We start from the raw sequence: 17,889 nt of genomic DNA on the forward strand, positions 1-17,889 counted from the left end.
GTGGTTATGCACACCAGCCAGGAGAGTACACTGGGTTCCTGGACTCCCCCGTGCACACTCACCCACTGCCATGCAAAACACACGGATAAATCAATCCACCGCGAGCCGCCGCGTTAACAAAAGGTGGTTGACGTGCAACAGCACACAGGCTGGGCTAAGATCGCCATCTAGTGGCCAGTGCCAACAAGTACAAGTCTGAACTGGGAAAGTATTTGACTGTATTTCTCCGCTTCACGACTGCCAGCGTGTGACAATAACACAACTCCTAAAATGTACGAGTCGACTTTCAGTCCTTTGACATCAGTTGATTTAATAGAGGGATGAGCGTCGGGTAAATACACTACAAATGATGCATGACTACCGGGGAGTGAGCAGTGACTACAGGAGGAACCACAGACATCTGAGTCTCATCAGAGGTGGTCTGAGAGATGTACTCTGCTCATCAGTTGAGTATCCCGCTGTCTTCAACATCCAGAAAAACATGGCTGCTCCCAGGTGACTTAAGTACAGTGCTGGCTAAGCCTTTCTAATTGAGCTACTCAGTGCTGTGGTTACTGTGGGAAACAGTTTCAAACGATGTTTGTCAAACCCGTCCTCAAGTCATAAATAATGCAGATACCCAGGCAGAGCAGGCAGGGACTAGTCTGATAGGAGAGCCAGATTCCCTAGAAAGACAGAGTTGTTTAGTTCAGCAGAGCCATCCATAGTTTGGCAAGTTTATTGGGCTTGTTAATCAAATGCACAGCTTCCACCAGTATCCCTGGAGCTGGAGGAGGGAAGATTGTTTATTTGCTGTCGAATGCAATGCCTCCCCTATTCCCACAGTCCAAAACATATCGGTGTAGAGAAAGAGAGATGGAGAGAAACAAGAACAAGATGGAGAGGAAGGGTGAGAGATGGAGAGAGCGCTTTGGTTCTGAACCCATGCACACCAAACAGTTACAGAATATACTTAAAGAGGTTCTAGACAACACATTTGATCTGGTCACGTGACCGACAGTGTGAGAACACGGACATCTGGCGGGACCGGCTGCATCACACTAGCCGCTGTTGCCAAGGAGATGTGGCGTTGCAGGGAGATTGACTAACTGACAGGACAACACACAGGCTCGCCATCATTCCACTCTGTTCTCCATCACCACCACATCAAAGTGGCCTTGCCTTCTCACCTGAGGAAGGATACGCTAGAGGAAGCAGTCCCGGCACCATGACACAATTGTCAATCAGCTGCGGCAGCACCAGAGGGGCTCTGGTAGAATGTTGCATTGACAGCCTCCACCATCAATAAAAGATGAGAGAGGAGAGTAGTCGTGACTCGTCTACGAACCCGCAGTCTGCGGTTCCACACAAAACCACTGCATTGAACCCCACGTTGATGAACACAGCACAATAAAACCAGACTGTGGTTGTTTGACATAGGTTTATGTTTATTTGTGCATTATTTTAAATAAATACGTGTTCTTCTGATACAGGCAGAAGATGTCTTCAGATGAGTGACCCGAATTACTGAGATACAAGATGGTTGAGATAACAATGACAAATTTGAAAGCGTTTTGAAAGTATTATCACTTCCACATTTCCTCTGCTGATTAAAAGCCAGGTTCTGATCCCCGGCTCTGATGTACAACTGATAAAGAAGAACGAATCTCTTTTTGGTGGCACTTAATATCAGCGCGCATTGAAAATAAAATCGTTTTTTTTTGGTTGTATTTGGTAGGTTGAGAAAACTCCACCAAAGACCAGTGAATAAAAGGCTGTGTTGTTTCTCTGTCTCTCCATCTTCTGCCTCCTGTTCAGGGATGAAAGAAGACGCGCATGTTCGCCTGCTGCTTCAGAGACGCCACTCAGGGTCATTCCTCCTCTTCTCTTAGCCTCACAAAGACTCGAGCAAGACTTGAGCCTTTGCTCAAACGATTCCTTTATTTCTCTTCCGCTCTCACTCACTCACACACACCCGGACACACGCACGCACACACACACAAGCTGCATCTCTGAATGTTTTTTCAGACGACCCCTTTAACAATTTGTGCGTAGGGACACGTTCCATTTGGTTGCACTAAAAAAAAAAACGAAATGGCAGAAGCATTATCCATCCATCCATCCATCCATCCAAAGGGAACCTGAAAAGCAATCCAGCCCAGCTGTCAGGTGGAGCCGTGAGCCTCTTTATGGCTGCTCCGTTTCCTGCAGTGGTGGGGCGACGGGAGGCGGGGTGGCCTGTCATTCTCCCTGACAGCCACACGGGGCGCACTTCTGCTGCCCGCAGGGCTGAGCGTCCAGGGATGGCGGCAAGCCATGTTTCTGTGGGGAGGCGATGGGGTGGGGGGGGGGTGGGGGGAATTAGCTTTAGAAACTCTTGACAGTCTACCTGGGATATGTTTAGGACGTGTCAGATGAAGACAAACACCCTGAAGGTAGGTTGGCACAGTGAGAGAACAGCCACAGAACTAGAAACACACATTGACAGAGCAGTCGTACAGAGCTAGACACCACAGGTACAGTGGAGATTTACACAGACGTACCACTTACTAGGCTATATGATCCAATGATGCACTCAAAGAAGAGATCATGCTCTCATGTACTGTAGCTGAGCCACTGGGTGTCACTGTGGTAACACCATTCACACTGACTTGTGGCGAGAACTGTGTGGCACTACGCCTTTTAGGATTCAATCCGTGCCCTCCCTCAGTCCTCTTCCCCTCTCCCCTCTCTCTCTCTCCACTCCCTCCCCCCCCCCTGTTGTTTATCCTATCATTCATCCACTCACCTTGGTCTGTTTACGGACGGGCCGAGCTGGTTGGTGGTCAGGGTGGTTGGGCGCCCATGGCCCCAGGCTTTGATTGGAGTAGAAGTCCATGGGGTACACGTCCTGCCAGTCCACCTGCTGCAGAGCAACAGCGGCCTGAGATGTGGAGAGGGACAGAGAGATGGAGAAAGGGCAGGAATTTAAAGGACAGATGGAGAGAAAACAGACAGCAAAAGAGACCGAGTGTAGAGAGAGTAGAGAGAGAGAGCGAGAGAGAGAGAGAGTAGAGAGAGAGTGTAGAGAGAGTGTAGAGAGAGTAGAGAGAGAGAGTAGAGAGAGAGAGTAGAGAGAGAGTGTAGAGAGAGAGTGTAGAGAGAGAGTGTAGAGAGAGAGTGTAGAGAGAGTGTAGAGAGAGTGTAGAGAGAGTGTAGAGAGAGAGTGTAGAGAGAGAGTAGAGAGAGAGTAGAGAGAGTGTAGAGAGAGAGTGTAGAGAGAGAGTGTAGAGAGAGTGTAGAGAGAGTGTAGAGAGAGAGTGTAGAGAGAGAGTGTGACCAGCCCCCGGGGCTGGTCCGAGGTGAGGCAGGGGAGGAGGGAGAGGCGGCAAGACAGGAGTGTCGCTCTGCGGGACAACGGCTGATTTTCAGAAAGACGGGCAGCGGGCACCACGTTGAGGCCGGGTGCGGCGGGCTGAGATGGCACGTCGCCCGAGACGTGCAGAGCGCCCAGATGCTGCGGCAGGGAACAGGCAGCACTCACGCCGGGAGCTGGGCTCCCTCTCCACATCTGGGAGGGGGAACATCTGGATGTGCGGTACACAGCCCACGTTCTTTCCGGAATCTAATCTCTACCTTGGAAGGACTTTCCTTTATTGAGGGACTGATTTTTTACTGAGCTTTTCCTCTCTATAGTCCTTTTATCCTTTGTGTCTGTGATCCCCATCTTCTCTTCCTCTCCTCTTCCTCTCCTCTCCTCTCCTCTCCCCTGCTCCTCTCCCTCTCTCATGTCTCTCTCTCTCTCTCGTCTCTTTCTGTGGAAGCTAGCAGATCCTGTTAATCCCTGCCCTGACAGCAAAGGCAACTGTGTCTTATTGACTATAAATATAACATGAGACACTGAAAATAACCACTGCCCCCCTCCCTTCTTCCTCTCCCCCCCTCTCTCTCCCTTGTCTTCCTTCTAATGCCACAGAGAGTAGTGCGTGTGTGTGTGTGTGGGGGGGGTGTTACAGATACAGAACATTAGTAGGGACGAGAGGAGGTGAATTAAGACTTATCACAACACCACAAGGGGCGCAGACTACGACGCAAATCGCGTTACGTATCGCCGTCATCGCGCCAGGCCTGTCAGGCCAAAGGTTTGTTTTGACCCGAGGGCTTGCAGCAACCACCACCACAACCAAAATAAGTGCTCATCGTCATGGTAACTCCAAGACGTGAAGTTACCTGACCCATTATTCAGCCATTATGGTTCCAGAGCATCAGCCCTGACAGTCTGAGGACCAGGCGCTGACCTTGGAGGTCTGTGCGACGGCTGTGTTAGCACTGAAAACCCTCCTCCATACATGAGCAAGATTCTCCGCAGAAAGACACCCACTTATCCAAGGCAGTTATTCCCCTGAAAATGATTTTTTTCCTTTAAGGACAAAATGATAGATGGTTGTAATAGTTAACGGCAAATACAGTCTTGGTCACAACTATATTGCTTTTCTGCCAAACGAATCACAGAAAAAGCCAGTTTTCTAGAGTCATACAGACATAGCCGTAGGTAAACAAATGCGTGCCTTGAAATGAATCTAAATGTGCCATCCAATCTCCCTCTCTCTCGTTGAAAAAAAAGAAAGCAAACAGCTTTGAGTTGTAGTGTCGCCATGTTCTCAGTAGGGGGAGCTGGCCTCCTGTGCCCCTGCTGCAATTCTGATGCTGTGTGTGAGTGTATGTGTGAGGGAGAGACACAGAGTGTGTGTGTGTGTGAGAGACAAAGGATAAAAAGTATGCACGTGTGTGAAAGAAAGCGAGAGATTGAGAAAAGGTGTGTGTGTATGTGTGTGAGAGAGATCGAAGGAGAGAGGGCGAGAAAGGGAGTGTGTGTGTGTGTGTGTATACAGGCTAAGACAGCAACACCAGCAGCAGCAGACAGAGGCTCTCTCTCTGCAGAAGCCTCCCAGCCGGATGATAGCCCGTCCTCCTCTATGCCAGCCTCCAGAACAAACAGGCCCAATGAGCTGCTGCCTCTGCTGTCAACAACAACGAGCACCCCTCCCCTGCCCCTCCCCCGACCCACACTTTCACCAAGGAGCCCCCCCGCCCGGCTCCAAGAGGGGTGTGTGGGAAGATGAACTGCTCTGTATGGTGGAGAGTGGGGCCGGGCGGGGAACTGTCTCTGTGTGTGTGGTGTGTGTGTGTTTATGTCTACCTGTCTTGCTTTGATGGCATTTGGCGGAACACAAAAGCAGATTTGTTCGCTGGAGAGGCTGATGTTTAGGCGTTGTGTGTGCGTGTGTGTGTTTACCTCATAGGGAGACAGTAGGGGTTTGGTGAAGGCAGATCCCCAATCGATGGAGAGGCGCGGGCACGCAATCTGAACCCACCTGCAGGGAAGGAGAGAGAGAGACAGAGAGAGAGAGAGCGAGAGAGAGATAGAAAGTATTAAATAGGCAGATCACATGTCTGATTGCGGGTAGCGTGTGAATACAGCATGTTCTGTGCAGTGTGTGAAGACAGCATGTTCCGTGCAGTGTGTGAATACAGCATGTTCTGTGCAGTGTGTGAATACAGCATGTTCCGTGCAGTGTGTGAAGACAGCATGTTCTGTGCAGTGTGTGAAGACAGCATGTTCCGTGCAGTGTGTGAAGACAGCATGTTCCGTGCAGTGTGTGAAGACAGCATGTTCCGTGCAGTGTGTGAATACAGCATGTTCTGTGCAGTGTGTGAAGACAGCATGTTCTGTGCAGTGTGTGAAGACAGCATGTTCCGTGCAGTGTGTGAAGACAGCATGTTCTGTGCAGTGTGTGAAGACAGCATGTTCCGTGCAGTGTGTGAAGACAGCATGTTCCGTGCAGTGTGTGAAGACAGCATGTTCCGTGCAGTGTGTGAAGAGCTTGGCTTCCACCTGCTCTGCCGCATCTGTTGAAGAGATCTGCTCGGATCTGACCTGACGCAGACACAAACACACCGACCGCATGCAGGAGGAGGAGAGCGGAGAGGAAAAGGAGAAGAGAGATAAGGAAGAAGGGCGCAGAGAGGGAAAAAAAATGAGAGGAGAGAGAAGGAAAAGAAAGGCGGAAAAAAATTGAGAAAACAGAGAGGTGAGGTGCACTAGCCAAGTCTCCACGGGGCTAGCCTACATAGAAGATAGACAGGAGGTGTGTGTGTGTGTGTGTGTGTGGGGGGGGGGGGGGGGGGGGGGGCTGGGGCTGTGTGAGAGAGAGTGGGGGGGAGAGAGATAAGAGAGGAAGATGGACAGAAACAGTAAGGTACGAAAAAGACGACGGAATAAGCTGCGAGGAACCATTTTTTGGGGGCGAGCAAAAAAGAAAAGAGGAGGGCGAGAATGGAGGGAGGACGGAGGAGGACATGGTTGAAGGGGTCAATGTTGGCTAATCAATGTTACCGATGCTAGCTCTCTGTCTCTGTAAAACTCCCTGTTCTGTATGATAAACAGCCACCAGTCATATTGACATTTACGAATTCAGCCGGTATCAATCTATTCACATGAATAAAGTTGCTCATGCCAGCCCATCATGTATGTAGGTTAATACAAATATATACATGAATTCGGTTTTTGTGCACAGGTGCAATGCTGGAGACGAAAATGTGGTAAACTGCTAAAAAATGCCGGAGCAAGATAAACAAACACTTCCAGTACTTTAGAAAACAACATCTTCATAATTCACCTAAACCAACCTTTTCCCTCCTTCTTACTCACTTCCTGTCTAATCAAAAGACACAATCTTACATCACAGCTGCCTGAACTGCAGAATTGATTGGTGCTTCACCTCAACCACCCAAAACCTCCCTCTCCACTCTTCCACAACTCCCCCCCCCCCCTCAATACAGACGTATTGACACCCTTCTCAGGCCTTTTTCACATTCAAAAATGATGATTAAAATACCTCCCTTTAAAAAAGTGGATGAATTACAATTCATGATTCTAATGTAATCCCAAACTGAGTCCGATCCTTTACCAGGGAGGTCTCGGGAGAGAGGGGAGAGGGAGGTAGGGAGAGGAAGGGAGGGACGGAGAGAAGGGAGGGAGGCAGAATAGCATGGGTGGGATAGGATTGAGGGAGCGTAGCTGAGCTATAGTTACTATCTGACCTTTCTCCCCCCTCCGTGGATGGTCCCATCTGAGCCTTTTAGCCTGGCAAACACAGCCGTGAAAGACCCTGCCCAACACGGCGGAGCTTAGCTACCTCATTACAGGAGCGACCATGTCCATTTGTGTGTGTGTGTCCCCAGGGTGTTTGTTTGTCCGTGTGTGTGTGTGGGGGGGGGGGGGGGGGGGGGGGGGGCGTCTGCGTGTCTTGAATGCAGTAAAGCTACTGATGGGACCCAGACGGAAAACAAAGCTTGCCCAGAACCTGCCACAACAAGGGGAGAGGAGATGGGTACGGGTTAGGGAGGGGCACTGAGAGAGAGGGAGGGAGAGAGAGAGGTCATGAAGTGCAGATTAATGTCTGGCACTGGGGTTGGGTGGTACTTGCTTTGTACTTGTCACAGAGAGGGAGAGAGAATGCAAACTATATACCATACAGACACATTATATATATATATATATAGTATGGTATAGTATAGTGGGCAAGCACACACACACACACACACACACACAATAAGCCCTAACTGGATAAGAGGGGGGATCCCTCACTGTGATAGGGAGGAAGTGGAGTCGAGAAGAGAGAGGGGGAGCGGAGGGGATGAGAGGGGAAGGACTGGTAGGAGAGGGAAAAATATAAAAAATAGAGAGAAGAGCCCCTAAGGGTGGTTAACTGATCCCAGGTTGAGCAGAGTTGAGCTCAGTCCCCCTCCTTCCTTCCCTCCTCTCCTCTCCTCTCCTCCCCCCCACCCCCCTCCCTCTCTCCAGACAGGAGCCCTGTTAGCCTGTGTGGTCCATTAGCTGGAGGAGGAGGGGGGGGGCGGGGTGACCTGCACACCTTCTTTCACAGCTGGGGTTCCACCTTCAACCACGACCCACGGAGGGCTAAAACAATGAACCTTTCGGCGCGGCAGGAGAATGGCCAGCCACTGGCCCTTTTCACAACAAAATTCCACTGAATAAAGATCATGGGGAATCTCACTGGTGTGTTATGTAGGGAAACGGGGTAGAAAACTCCCTCGGAAACCCAGAATGCATTGCGGGGTATTTGCGATCCAGTTGAGATAAGTGTGTGTGCAGACACTGTATCTGCACAATGGTTAAAAACCAGCCTGGGGACAGTGTAATTACACACTTTAAAGTGGCCGCTAATGGTTTCGGTGTGTGTGTGTGTGTGTGAGCGTGTTTATCTCACTGATGAGGAGAAAAGCCCTGTGGGGGGGTTCTATGTCACATTGTGGGGGCTAGAGTTCCCCACTATCACCCCTCCCTCTCTCTCGCCCCCCCCCCCTTCTTTCCTTTCTCTCTATACACCTCTCTCTTGCGTCCCTTTCTCCCCCCCCCCCCTCACTCTCAGTCTCTCTCTGCAAAGCTAAACTGAGCTGCTGCAGTGAGTATATTCCATGCCCACAGGTAAACAGTGGCCCTAAAGAGGCAGAAAGCACGCTAAATGTCCTCACCAACCCATACTACTGGAAACGTCTGCCGCTTAAGGTGACCTTTCCTTCGTGAATTTTATTTCTGTTGGCTGTAGGGTGTTCGTGTTCTCTCTTCGGCATGCGAAGCGACGGCCGTGGAGGGAAAACTCACTTTTAATAAAGTGTGAAAAGTTGAAGGAAAAAGCATTTGTGTTTTTGTGTATTGGAAAAATTAAAAAATAAAACAAAAATCAAATTAAAAAAGAAACAAACATGGAAGTTAGAACAATGAGACTTAATTCTCCGTGCTGCCGCTCTGACTCAGAGGACCCCTGCGCATTTGTGATTGGGCCATTTCTGGACGGCTATCACGTCTGATTATTCACCTCAGACTCAGGCTCGTTAGGGAGGACCCCACTGAGAAGCCAAAGTCAACTCTGATGCCGTCACCTGGAGCCAGGCCGCCTTAATAAATCTCTTTCCAGTCAACTCAAGGACGCCTTAGGACAGACAAGGAGAAAAACAACGCAATTAAGTCAAATAGGGACTTGACATGCAAAGTACCTTCCCTCCATTTAGTGGATAGACTTGTATGGGTCGGGGGTGGGCAAAGAGATAGATGATTGATCGACGACTAAATGGCTGCAGAGTTGAGAAGCCTGCTGGTCTGAACTCCTAGCTACTACCAGTATGGCGCCTACCACCACACCTGACCCTGTTGGGACATTTACATTTAGTCATTTAGCAGACGCTCTTATCCAGAGCGACTTACAGTAAGTACAGGGACATTCTCCCCGAGGCAAGTAGGGTGAAGTGCCTTGCCCAAGGACACAACGTCATTTGGCACGGCCGGGAATCGAACCAACAACCTTCTGATTAATAGCCCGACTCCCTAACCGCTCAGCCATCTGACTCACATTTCTAGAACATGACTGGAGCAGTTCCTCTCCCAGGGTCCCCTGCAGCCCCAGAGCTGCCCAGACAGACGCCTGACTCAAGCTCATGGAGAACGGTATGCCCGAGACACCGGTTCTGTGTTTGCTGTCGATCAGTATGCCCAAACATGGCGAGGAGAGGAACACGGCCAAAAGACCAGGAGAAGCCAAACATGTTTTCTCAACACGTTGCTGCCTCTGTGTCGAACCGAGAAGCCCTCCACTGCCCCCTCTCCCCCTCCCCTCCACTGCCCCCTCTCCCCCTGCCTCCACTGCCTTCTCTCCCCTCCACTGCCCCCTCTCCCCCTCCCCTCCACTGCCCCCTCTCCCCCTGCCTCCACTGCCCCCTCTCCCTGCCTCCACTGCCCCCTCTCCCTGCCTCCACCTATCATGTTCGCTCTCCGCCTCCCTCCATCTCTCTCAGACCTTCTGTCCTCCTCTCTCCCACTCCTCCCTCACACTCAGCGCTACTCATTACTCCACATCGAGAAGCCAATCTGCGGGAGTGTGAGCACAGAGAGGGTGTGTGAGCAAGGGCCCGTGAGTGCATGCGTGTGTGTGTGTGTGTGGGTGCATGCATCCTACTGTATGTGTTTCAAGAGACTTGCTGTATATCCGTGTCTTTATAACTTATGCTTCTGCAGCCAGCCAGCCAGTCTCTTTATCTGATAACTACTAAGTGACTGGGGAAAAAGCATCTGACATTTACAGTAACTTTTTGAAAGTTGAACGTTTTTTGATAGCCTTAATGATCTAATCTGTGTGGATGACAGTGCCGGATGATAAAGCTCTCCTCAGACTGCGCTGTACGGTGTGTCTGCGATGGGAGACGTGTTAGTGTGTGTGTTTGAGTGTGTGTTTAAAGTGTGCATACAAGTGTGTGTGTGTGTGTGTGTCATAGACTCACGCATCCACGTCTGCCATCAGATCCAGCTTGCTGGGGAAGATCTCAGACAGCAGCACTTTGACGTGGGACTTGCCAAGAGCCTGAAGCTTGGACTCCAGGTGCTGAGTGGAGGCAGAGGAACAGAGGAGGAGGGTGTGAGGAGAGCAGGAGCAGGAGGAGCAGTCAGCGTTCAACATGTGCCGAGCCAGAACCTCGCAAATATATTTTCAATCTTTCAAAACGTTTTGTAGAAAATATTTGGAAAAACCTTCTTTCAAAACCTTTTTTCCAAAACACACACATATATATAAATAAATAAAACATCTGAAATTTTTTTTATTTATTTTTTACATTTTCTTTTTTCACCTTTCGAAACTTTAAAAAAATACATGTTTTCAACCTTTCTGAAAATACTTTGTTCAACCTTTCAAAACTTTTTTTCCCAAAACATTTTTCACACCTTAAGAAACTTTTTTCACACAGTGAAAGGAGAGGAGGGGAGAACAGAGAAGCCTAACACAAAGTAGAGCAGAGCAGAGCACAATAGAGTACAGTAGAGTTTAGTAGTCCTTATCAAGTACTCATCAATGATGCAAACCTATTTTTGAAAACAAATCACAAACTTTTTTCAAACCTTTAGACCACCAAGAATTATGTTAGCCACACCATGAAACAAGCAAGACAATGGTGTATTCTATTGTGTAATTCAAATTGAAATTCAGACATTTATTCGAGCCTCACGACTGTATGGAATACTTAAATAGTGTCGTAAATAACCTAGACCCATGTCAGAATGTCAAAAACACAAGAATTGACATTTTGGGACAGGTCAATTTCAGTTTGGGACTGTTCATTTTGCACTTTGGGACGGTACTGGGACAGTGAGGGAAAAAGTTAGTTGCGAGGCCTGCCCACGCCTAAGACACACACACACAGATCTTACACATACACACTCATACACAATGACACTCACCCACACACACTGATTTCTTGACTCTTACTCAATGCACACACACACACACACACATTAACCAGTGAGCTGTGCTACTGAGTTAACCATCTCCTGAGATCGGCTCATTAACCAAAAACTAAAGAGAGTGTGTGTGACTGAATCTGTAAAAACACTGTGTGTGTTTATGTGTGTGTCACTGAATCTGCAGAACAATATTGTGTATGTGACAAAATCTACACAGAGATAAATTCACCGGATGAACTCAGGAGTCAGGCGGCTCAACGACTCCTTTCCCCCGCCCTCCACCCCCCCCCCCCCCCCCCTTTGAAGTTGTCCAGCCTGGTGGACCTAAGGTTACCATGGAGACCAGAGGAAGCTGTGGAGAGGGTGGGGGTTGGAAGGGTGGAGGCGTGGCAGTCAGTAAGCTGCACTTCAAACAAGGGCTCAGAGGAGCCAACCGAGAAGAAGGAACACGGAGGACGCAGAGGGGGGAGCCCAGGAGCTCCGAGGCCCTGCGGACACAGACCTCGGACGGGCTCCTGATCACACGGGATACCGTCCTTCCTCTCAGGGGTGATCTTCAACCACAACACCACTTCTCTACACTGCTGGCCCACCACAGCAGAGCTGGAGGGCAGACGTGTTCACATCCACGCTCTCCCCCTCCTCCTTAGCTGCCCCTGCTAGGGCCAGCAAAGAAGCTCCTCATCCTCTCCTCCTCATCCACTCTTCTCCACCCCCCTACTCCTCATCCTCTCCCCCTCATCTACACTCCTCTGTCACCCTCTTCCTCTCCTTCCCATCCCCTCACCCCTTCTTCCCCACCCCCTGTTCCTCCTTCTCATCCCCTCTACTAAGCCCCGAGACAGGCTCCGCAGGTTCGGAGATGAGGCACGTCAGCAGTGAAGCTGGGTGTTGAAACATGGAGCTCTCTCTCTCAGTCTCTCTCTGACGGGAATGGAAAGTGATGCCAAATTTGGCATCCCGGCCATCACTGTCTCTCTCTCTCTGCCTCCCCCCCCCCCCTTCTTTCCTTCTCTCTGTGTCACTCCCTCCTCCCCTCTCACACGCTCGCTTTCTTTCTTTCCGCCTCGTCTGTCTCCCTCTCTCCCTCTCTCTCTACCCCTACTTTCCATCCCCCCCTCCTTCCCCTATTCCAATTAAAGGCAGAGGGTGAGGATAGGATGGGGAAGAGTCTCCCCGGCAGAGCCACGCAGCGCAGGAAAGAAAACAAAAAGCAGGCAGATCAAACACAGAGAACAAAGGGAAGAGAACTGACGGAGGAGGGGTGGAGGGGAGGTGGTGGTGGTGGTATCACAGCTGCAGCTGAGAGACTTGAGTGGGGTAGGATCCTTGACCTGTTTGTTAAGGACCCACCTCTCCACCAGCACAAAAGTAGGAAAACTATTCAAACTAGATCACGTACATCCCCACGCATCCGTACACGCATGCGCACGCACACACACGCACACACACACACACACACACACACGCTCACCTGCTCAGCCCTACAAGAGCAGATGCCAACCCACAAACGCAACAGTCAACAAGTTAAACCCCAGATTTAATTGAAGATGTCTCCAGCTCCAGGTGTAAACCCAGAGTCCAGCTCCAGGTGTAAACCCAGAGTCCAGCTCCAGGTGTAAACCCAGAGTCCAGCTCCAGGTGTAAACCCAGAGTCCAGCTCCAGGTGTAAACCCAGAGTCCAGCTCCAGGTGTAAACCCAGAGTCCAGCTCCAGGTGTAAACCCAGAGTCCAGCTCCAGGTGTAAACCCAGAGCCCAGCGCCAGGTGTAAACCCAGAGTCCAGCTCCAGGTGTAAACCCAGAGTCCAGCTCCAGGTGTAAACCCAGAGCCCCGCCCTGGTGGGACGTGTGGAGCAGAGGCTCCAGACTGGGTCTTACCTCCATGACTTTGGGGCTGCCCTGCCGGCCCAGGGTGCCCAGGATCAGGCCCCATGTCTGGGCAGAGCGAGCCTTGTCGATGGCCTGCATCCGGAGGTTCCGCATGGCCTCGTGGTCATAGTACTCCCTGGTGAACACTTTACTGTATGGGTCATACCTGAACACACACACACACACAGGACCAGAGTAAACGCACAGTTCAAATTCCACCACCACAAATGGCAAAGAATTGCCACACAAACAAGTGTGCATGTGCACCTCCCCTCCCCCCCCCCCACACACACACACATAATTACACACATTAGTCTGAATTGTTCATCACAAAGCAGCCATCTGTCTTGAGGAGTGAAACTAAGAAAGAGATGAGAAAACCCAATCAGGGCTCCGTCAAGTATCGGGGCGGTTATCTTGGCGAAAACAGAGGCGCTTCACGCAATCTAATCTGCTCGCTCTGGCAGCAGCTCACTGGAGATTACAATCTTGTTTGTGCGAACGACCCGAGCGTGCGCCGAGCCTCGCCAAGCCAATGAACACAATGCAGCTCCACTTAGTCCTCCATCATCAGGACCTCCAGCACGTTTCATGTTCCACCACTCTCATCATCCTGTAGAACCCCCGGTGTGACGGGGTTCAGCTTCATACTGGAGCCGACGGAGCGCAGCAGCAACAGAGGGGGTCGTCATCGCGGCTTGCGTACCTGTAGGCAGGTATGTCCGGGTTGGCGATCATGATGGACTCCAGGTGAAAGCGTCCGTCTCCGAGGTATCTGGAAGTACAAAACGGCAACAGCGGGTCAGGGGAGGGCTCTGAAAACAAAGCCGAGCACAAACCACCCTCAGTCAACCTACCTCTACCGCACTGATCGATATCCTCCTACCCCCCCCCCCCCCCCCCACGCCTCTGTAGGAAGAGCAGCACCATGGCAGAAAGCCCTGGGGGGAGGGGCCGGCTGTCCTGAATCGCAACCCTGCTGACCCCCGCGTTTTGTTAACACAGATCAACACCTGCTCCTTTGACCCAGGCGGATAGTTGGCTGACATAGTGGGGGGAGGGGAGTGGGTGCGAGAACCCTGCCTGTCACTAGCCCTTGTGGGAGTCACCTGGCCCCTAGGGTCGAAGGAGAAGGTGTTGATGAGGGGCCATGGTTCTCTCACTTGAAGGTGTCAGGGGCGGTGCGGGGGGGGGGGGGGGGGCAGGTCGACATTGCTGTGAGGAGTCTTGTACAGGGAGAGACCAGGTAATTACACAGGACATCACAGTGAGTGAAGGCGAGGGGAGGGGAGGGGTCTACATGACACCCAAAGGGCCAGAAATAAGCCCACACTGTGTGATTGTGATATTTGCGAGTGACAAAGTCATAATGAGCGAAAGAGCACAGAGGAGCCGAGCGATGCCCTCTGCAGTGAAGTGATCCCTCTGCCTCGCAGTGACGTGGGAGAGAGGGGGGGGGGGATCCATTATCTCAGAGATGCGAGACAAAGGACCAACATTGTATCGTCCTCCGTGGTGTGAAGCTCCGGGCGCGGCGGGGGGGCGGTGAGAGAGAGGACGAGAGCGGCTGCTGTGTGACGCGACGCACGCCACACCTGCCGGGGCTCCAGCCCATATCAGGGGGGGGGGGGCTCTGACAGAGAGGGGCCGGGGGGCTGGGCCGGAGGCAGAGGGGGGGGCACAGGGCTGGTCGGATCTTCCGTGGCCGTGATGAGATGGAAAGTCTGGTTTTATGAAGCATCAGGAGGTTGTAATTAAGCTCCCGAGCTACTAGCCTGTTGGCAGTCTCTCTTTGGCTGCCTGGTGTCCCAAATACCCCTCTCCAGGCCTTTACATGGTGAACAAATGGAATTGCAATTGAAACCCACTGGGTGGATGGAGTGGTAAGTGCTCCCCAAGCTCTCTTTTAGTGCTTTTAACAGACTCAGGAGATACTCAGGGCAGAGATCTGAGTAAAATAAATAAATAATTGGCCCTGATTCATCAGGGACAATTATTTCCACTTATCAGTAAATAAGGTAGTCTACATCTGTGTGTGTGTGTGCGCGCGGTGCAGAGTGTGAGTGGCTGTGAAGCCCCAGTCAAAAGAAAGTATGTGAGGAGAGAGCAGTTCTAAGATGAGAAGAACGAGAGACATAGACAGAGAGAGAAAGGGAGAGATAGAGAGAGAGAGAAAGGGAGAGAGAGAGAGAGAGAGAGAGAGAAAGGGAGAGAGAGAGAGAGAGAGAAAGGGAGAGAGAGAGAGAGAGAGAGAAAGAGAAAGGGAGAGACAGAGAGAGAAAGGGAGAGACAGAGAGAATGGGAGAGACAGAGAGAGAAAGGGAGAGACAGAGAGAATGGGAGAGACAGAGAGAGAAAGGGAGAGAAACAGGGGAGATAGGGGGAGGATGGGTAATTCTAAGAGAAGGTAATCAATTCAATCAAACCCTGCACCAGCCCCAACACACACACATCAAAGACACTCCACTTAGTGGGTGAAACACAGATGACGCAAACCTGGACACACACACACGTTCATCTGAGGGATCTGGCCTTTGCCTACACAACTGCTGGTCCCAATTTAGCCTGTGTATTCCCACTCACTGGGATCACTATATAGAAATGATGACAAAGACAATTTCACCACCTATATTATTAATTCATAGTTTCATAATTCATAACGGGGTTTGATCTTAACCTTCAGGGGGCATTTGAGTTGCAGCTCCAAGACTGAGACAGTCTCCTATGGCAGAAAGCCCTGAGCTCTGTGAGGCTCAGGTCTGGTGGAATGGCAACGGGCTTCACCACACTAAGGGGGCAGAGGGGTTCCGTGTTTGGGTTACGCACGCACACACGTGTTTGGGACACGCCAATTTTCCTATGGTGGCAGCGTCGGCAAGGTGACTGACATAACGACGACCCAAGGCCTCATTTCACCGACGCTCCATCATCGAAAACACGGTCATCGCTGTTCTTTACAGGTTCGTAAGGTTAATTGGCTCTGCATTCTGATTTGCTGGCTGCCAAGTTCTTGATTGGCTCTGATTGGCAGGTTGGAGGTAAGGTTATATAACTGTGTAAAACATTGTACGTAACATTGTCCATGTGTAATTTGTACTGCAGACATAATATTTACATATAACCTAACATGTACAGTTAGGTCCATAAATATTTGGACAGATTCCAAACACAAAATACCATACTTGAAATGAACTCTAGACCTTTTATCTGCTCCTTGTCAATGAAATAACGAACTCCCATGAAGGAATAACATACACCTGGCCATGGAACAGCTGAGCAGCCAATTGTCCAATTACTTTTGGTCCCTTAAAAAGGGGGGGGGCACATATAAAATGTGTTGTAATTCCTACACCGTTCACCTGATTTGGATGTAAATACCCTGAAATTAAAGCTGAAAGTCTGCACTTAAAGCACATCTTGATTGTTTCATTTCAAATCCATTGTGGTGGTATACAGAGCCAAAATGATGAAAATGGTGTCAATGTCCAAATATTATGGACCTAACTGTATGTAGTACTGACTCAACGGCAGAAGGGATAACAGCTGATGTGATAGCACGACAGAGCGGGCGGGGGTGGAATCTGTCAAATGATGCAAATCATCCTTTCTCAATCCTTGTCCTCGGGACCCTTGGCCTGCGTGTTTCCAAAGAATGATCAGGGCACCCAGACAGGGTCTTACATGATGGCGTTGACGTGGCGATCCAACCTTGGCGACGTGCAGCCCAGGATCTCCCCCGGGGACAGCGGCCGACACTGGGGCACCAGGACCTGGAAGTCTGCCTTCAGAGCGTCGCTCACCGCCTGGAGACCAGCCGGAGGAAGGAGGGGGAAACAGAGGAATGAAAAGAAAAAAGCTCATTGAAGTTAAGTACGTTTTCAAAAGGGTGAAAAGGAGCCGTTTCCAAGTACACCTACATTGTTCGGTGGCGGGCGCCGAAAAGCGTGCGCCGACAATGACGGCTAGAAAGGAGCAGTAGTGGGCTCAGAGGTGTGCGAGTGATGTGCGAGCCCTTTCTAGTTGAAGGTAAACACAAAATATGGAGGATGAACTCCTGACTCTAGCATACCGTCTTAATCCTACACAAACCTACACACTCTGAGCTGTGAGAGGAGGCCAGGGCTAACACATAATCATATGAACACACGCATGCACACAACCGATTCTCCCTCAACAACATATGACACATGCATTATCCCAGCGATTGTAAAAATAACACTTGTTATATTAGAAGAGGCCGGGGGGGAAGGAAGGAGAGGAGGGGAGGAAAGGACAGGAGAGGAGGAGGGAAGGAGGGTAGAGGGAAAGAGGGAAAGAGAGGAGGAGGGAAGGAGAGGAGGGGAGGAGAGGAGGAGGGGAAGAGGGGAGGAGGAGGGGAGGAGGGAACGAGAGGAGGAGGGAAGGAGGGGAGAGGAGGAGGGAAGGAGAGAAGGAGGGAAGGAGAGAAGGAGAGAAGGAGGGAAGGAGGGAAGGAGGGAAGGAGGGGAGAGGAGGAGGGAAGGAGAGGAGGAGAGGAGGAGGGGAGAGGAGGAGGGAAGGAGGGGAGGAGAGGAGGAGGGAAAGAGGGGAGAGGAGGAGGGAAAGAGGGAGAGGAGGAGGGAAAGAGGGGAGGAGAGGAGGAGGGAAAGAGGGGAGAGGAGGAGGAAAGAGGGGAGGAGAGGAGGAGGGAAGAGGAGGGAAGGAGGGGAGGAGGGAAGGAGGGGAGAGGAGGGAAGGAGAGAAGGATGGAAGGAGGGAAGGAGGGGAG

At 50.8% G+C, this 17,889-nt stretch overlaps 1 protein-coding gene across 1 annotated transcript in view; it reads right to left on the bottom strand.

The window, feature by feature from the left end:
* Positions 1–1,407: 1,407 nt before the first annotated feature.
* Positions 1,408–17,889, bottom strand: part of dph1 (diphthamide biosynthesis 1) — a 39,073-nt gene continuing 22,591 nt past the window's right edge. The window contains 7 exon segments of the mRNA XM_062473695.1: positions 1,408–2,301; positions 2,768–2,902; positions 5,255–5,333; positions 10,318–10,418; positions 13,152–13,308; positions 13,849–13,917; positions 16,824–16,945. Of these exon segments, the coding sequence (XP_062329679.1) occupies positions 2,221–2,301; positions 2,768–2,902; positions 5,255–5,333; positions 10,318–10,418; positions 13,152–13,308; positions 13,849–13,917; positions 16,824–16,945 (744 nt within the window). The 3' untranslated portion in view covers positions 1,408–2,220.

This window comes from Osmerus eperlanus, chromosome 11 (genome assembly GCF_963692335.1).
Source record: "Osmerus eperlanus chromosome 11, fOsmEpe2.1, whole genome shotgun sequence".
Classification (NCBI taxonomy): Eukaryota; Metazoa; Chordata; class Actinopteri; order Osmeriformes; family Osmeridae; genus Osmerus; species Osmerus eperlanus.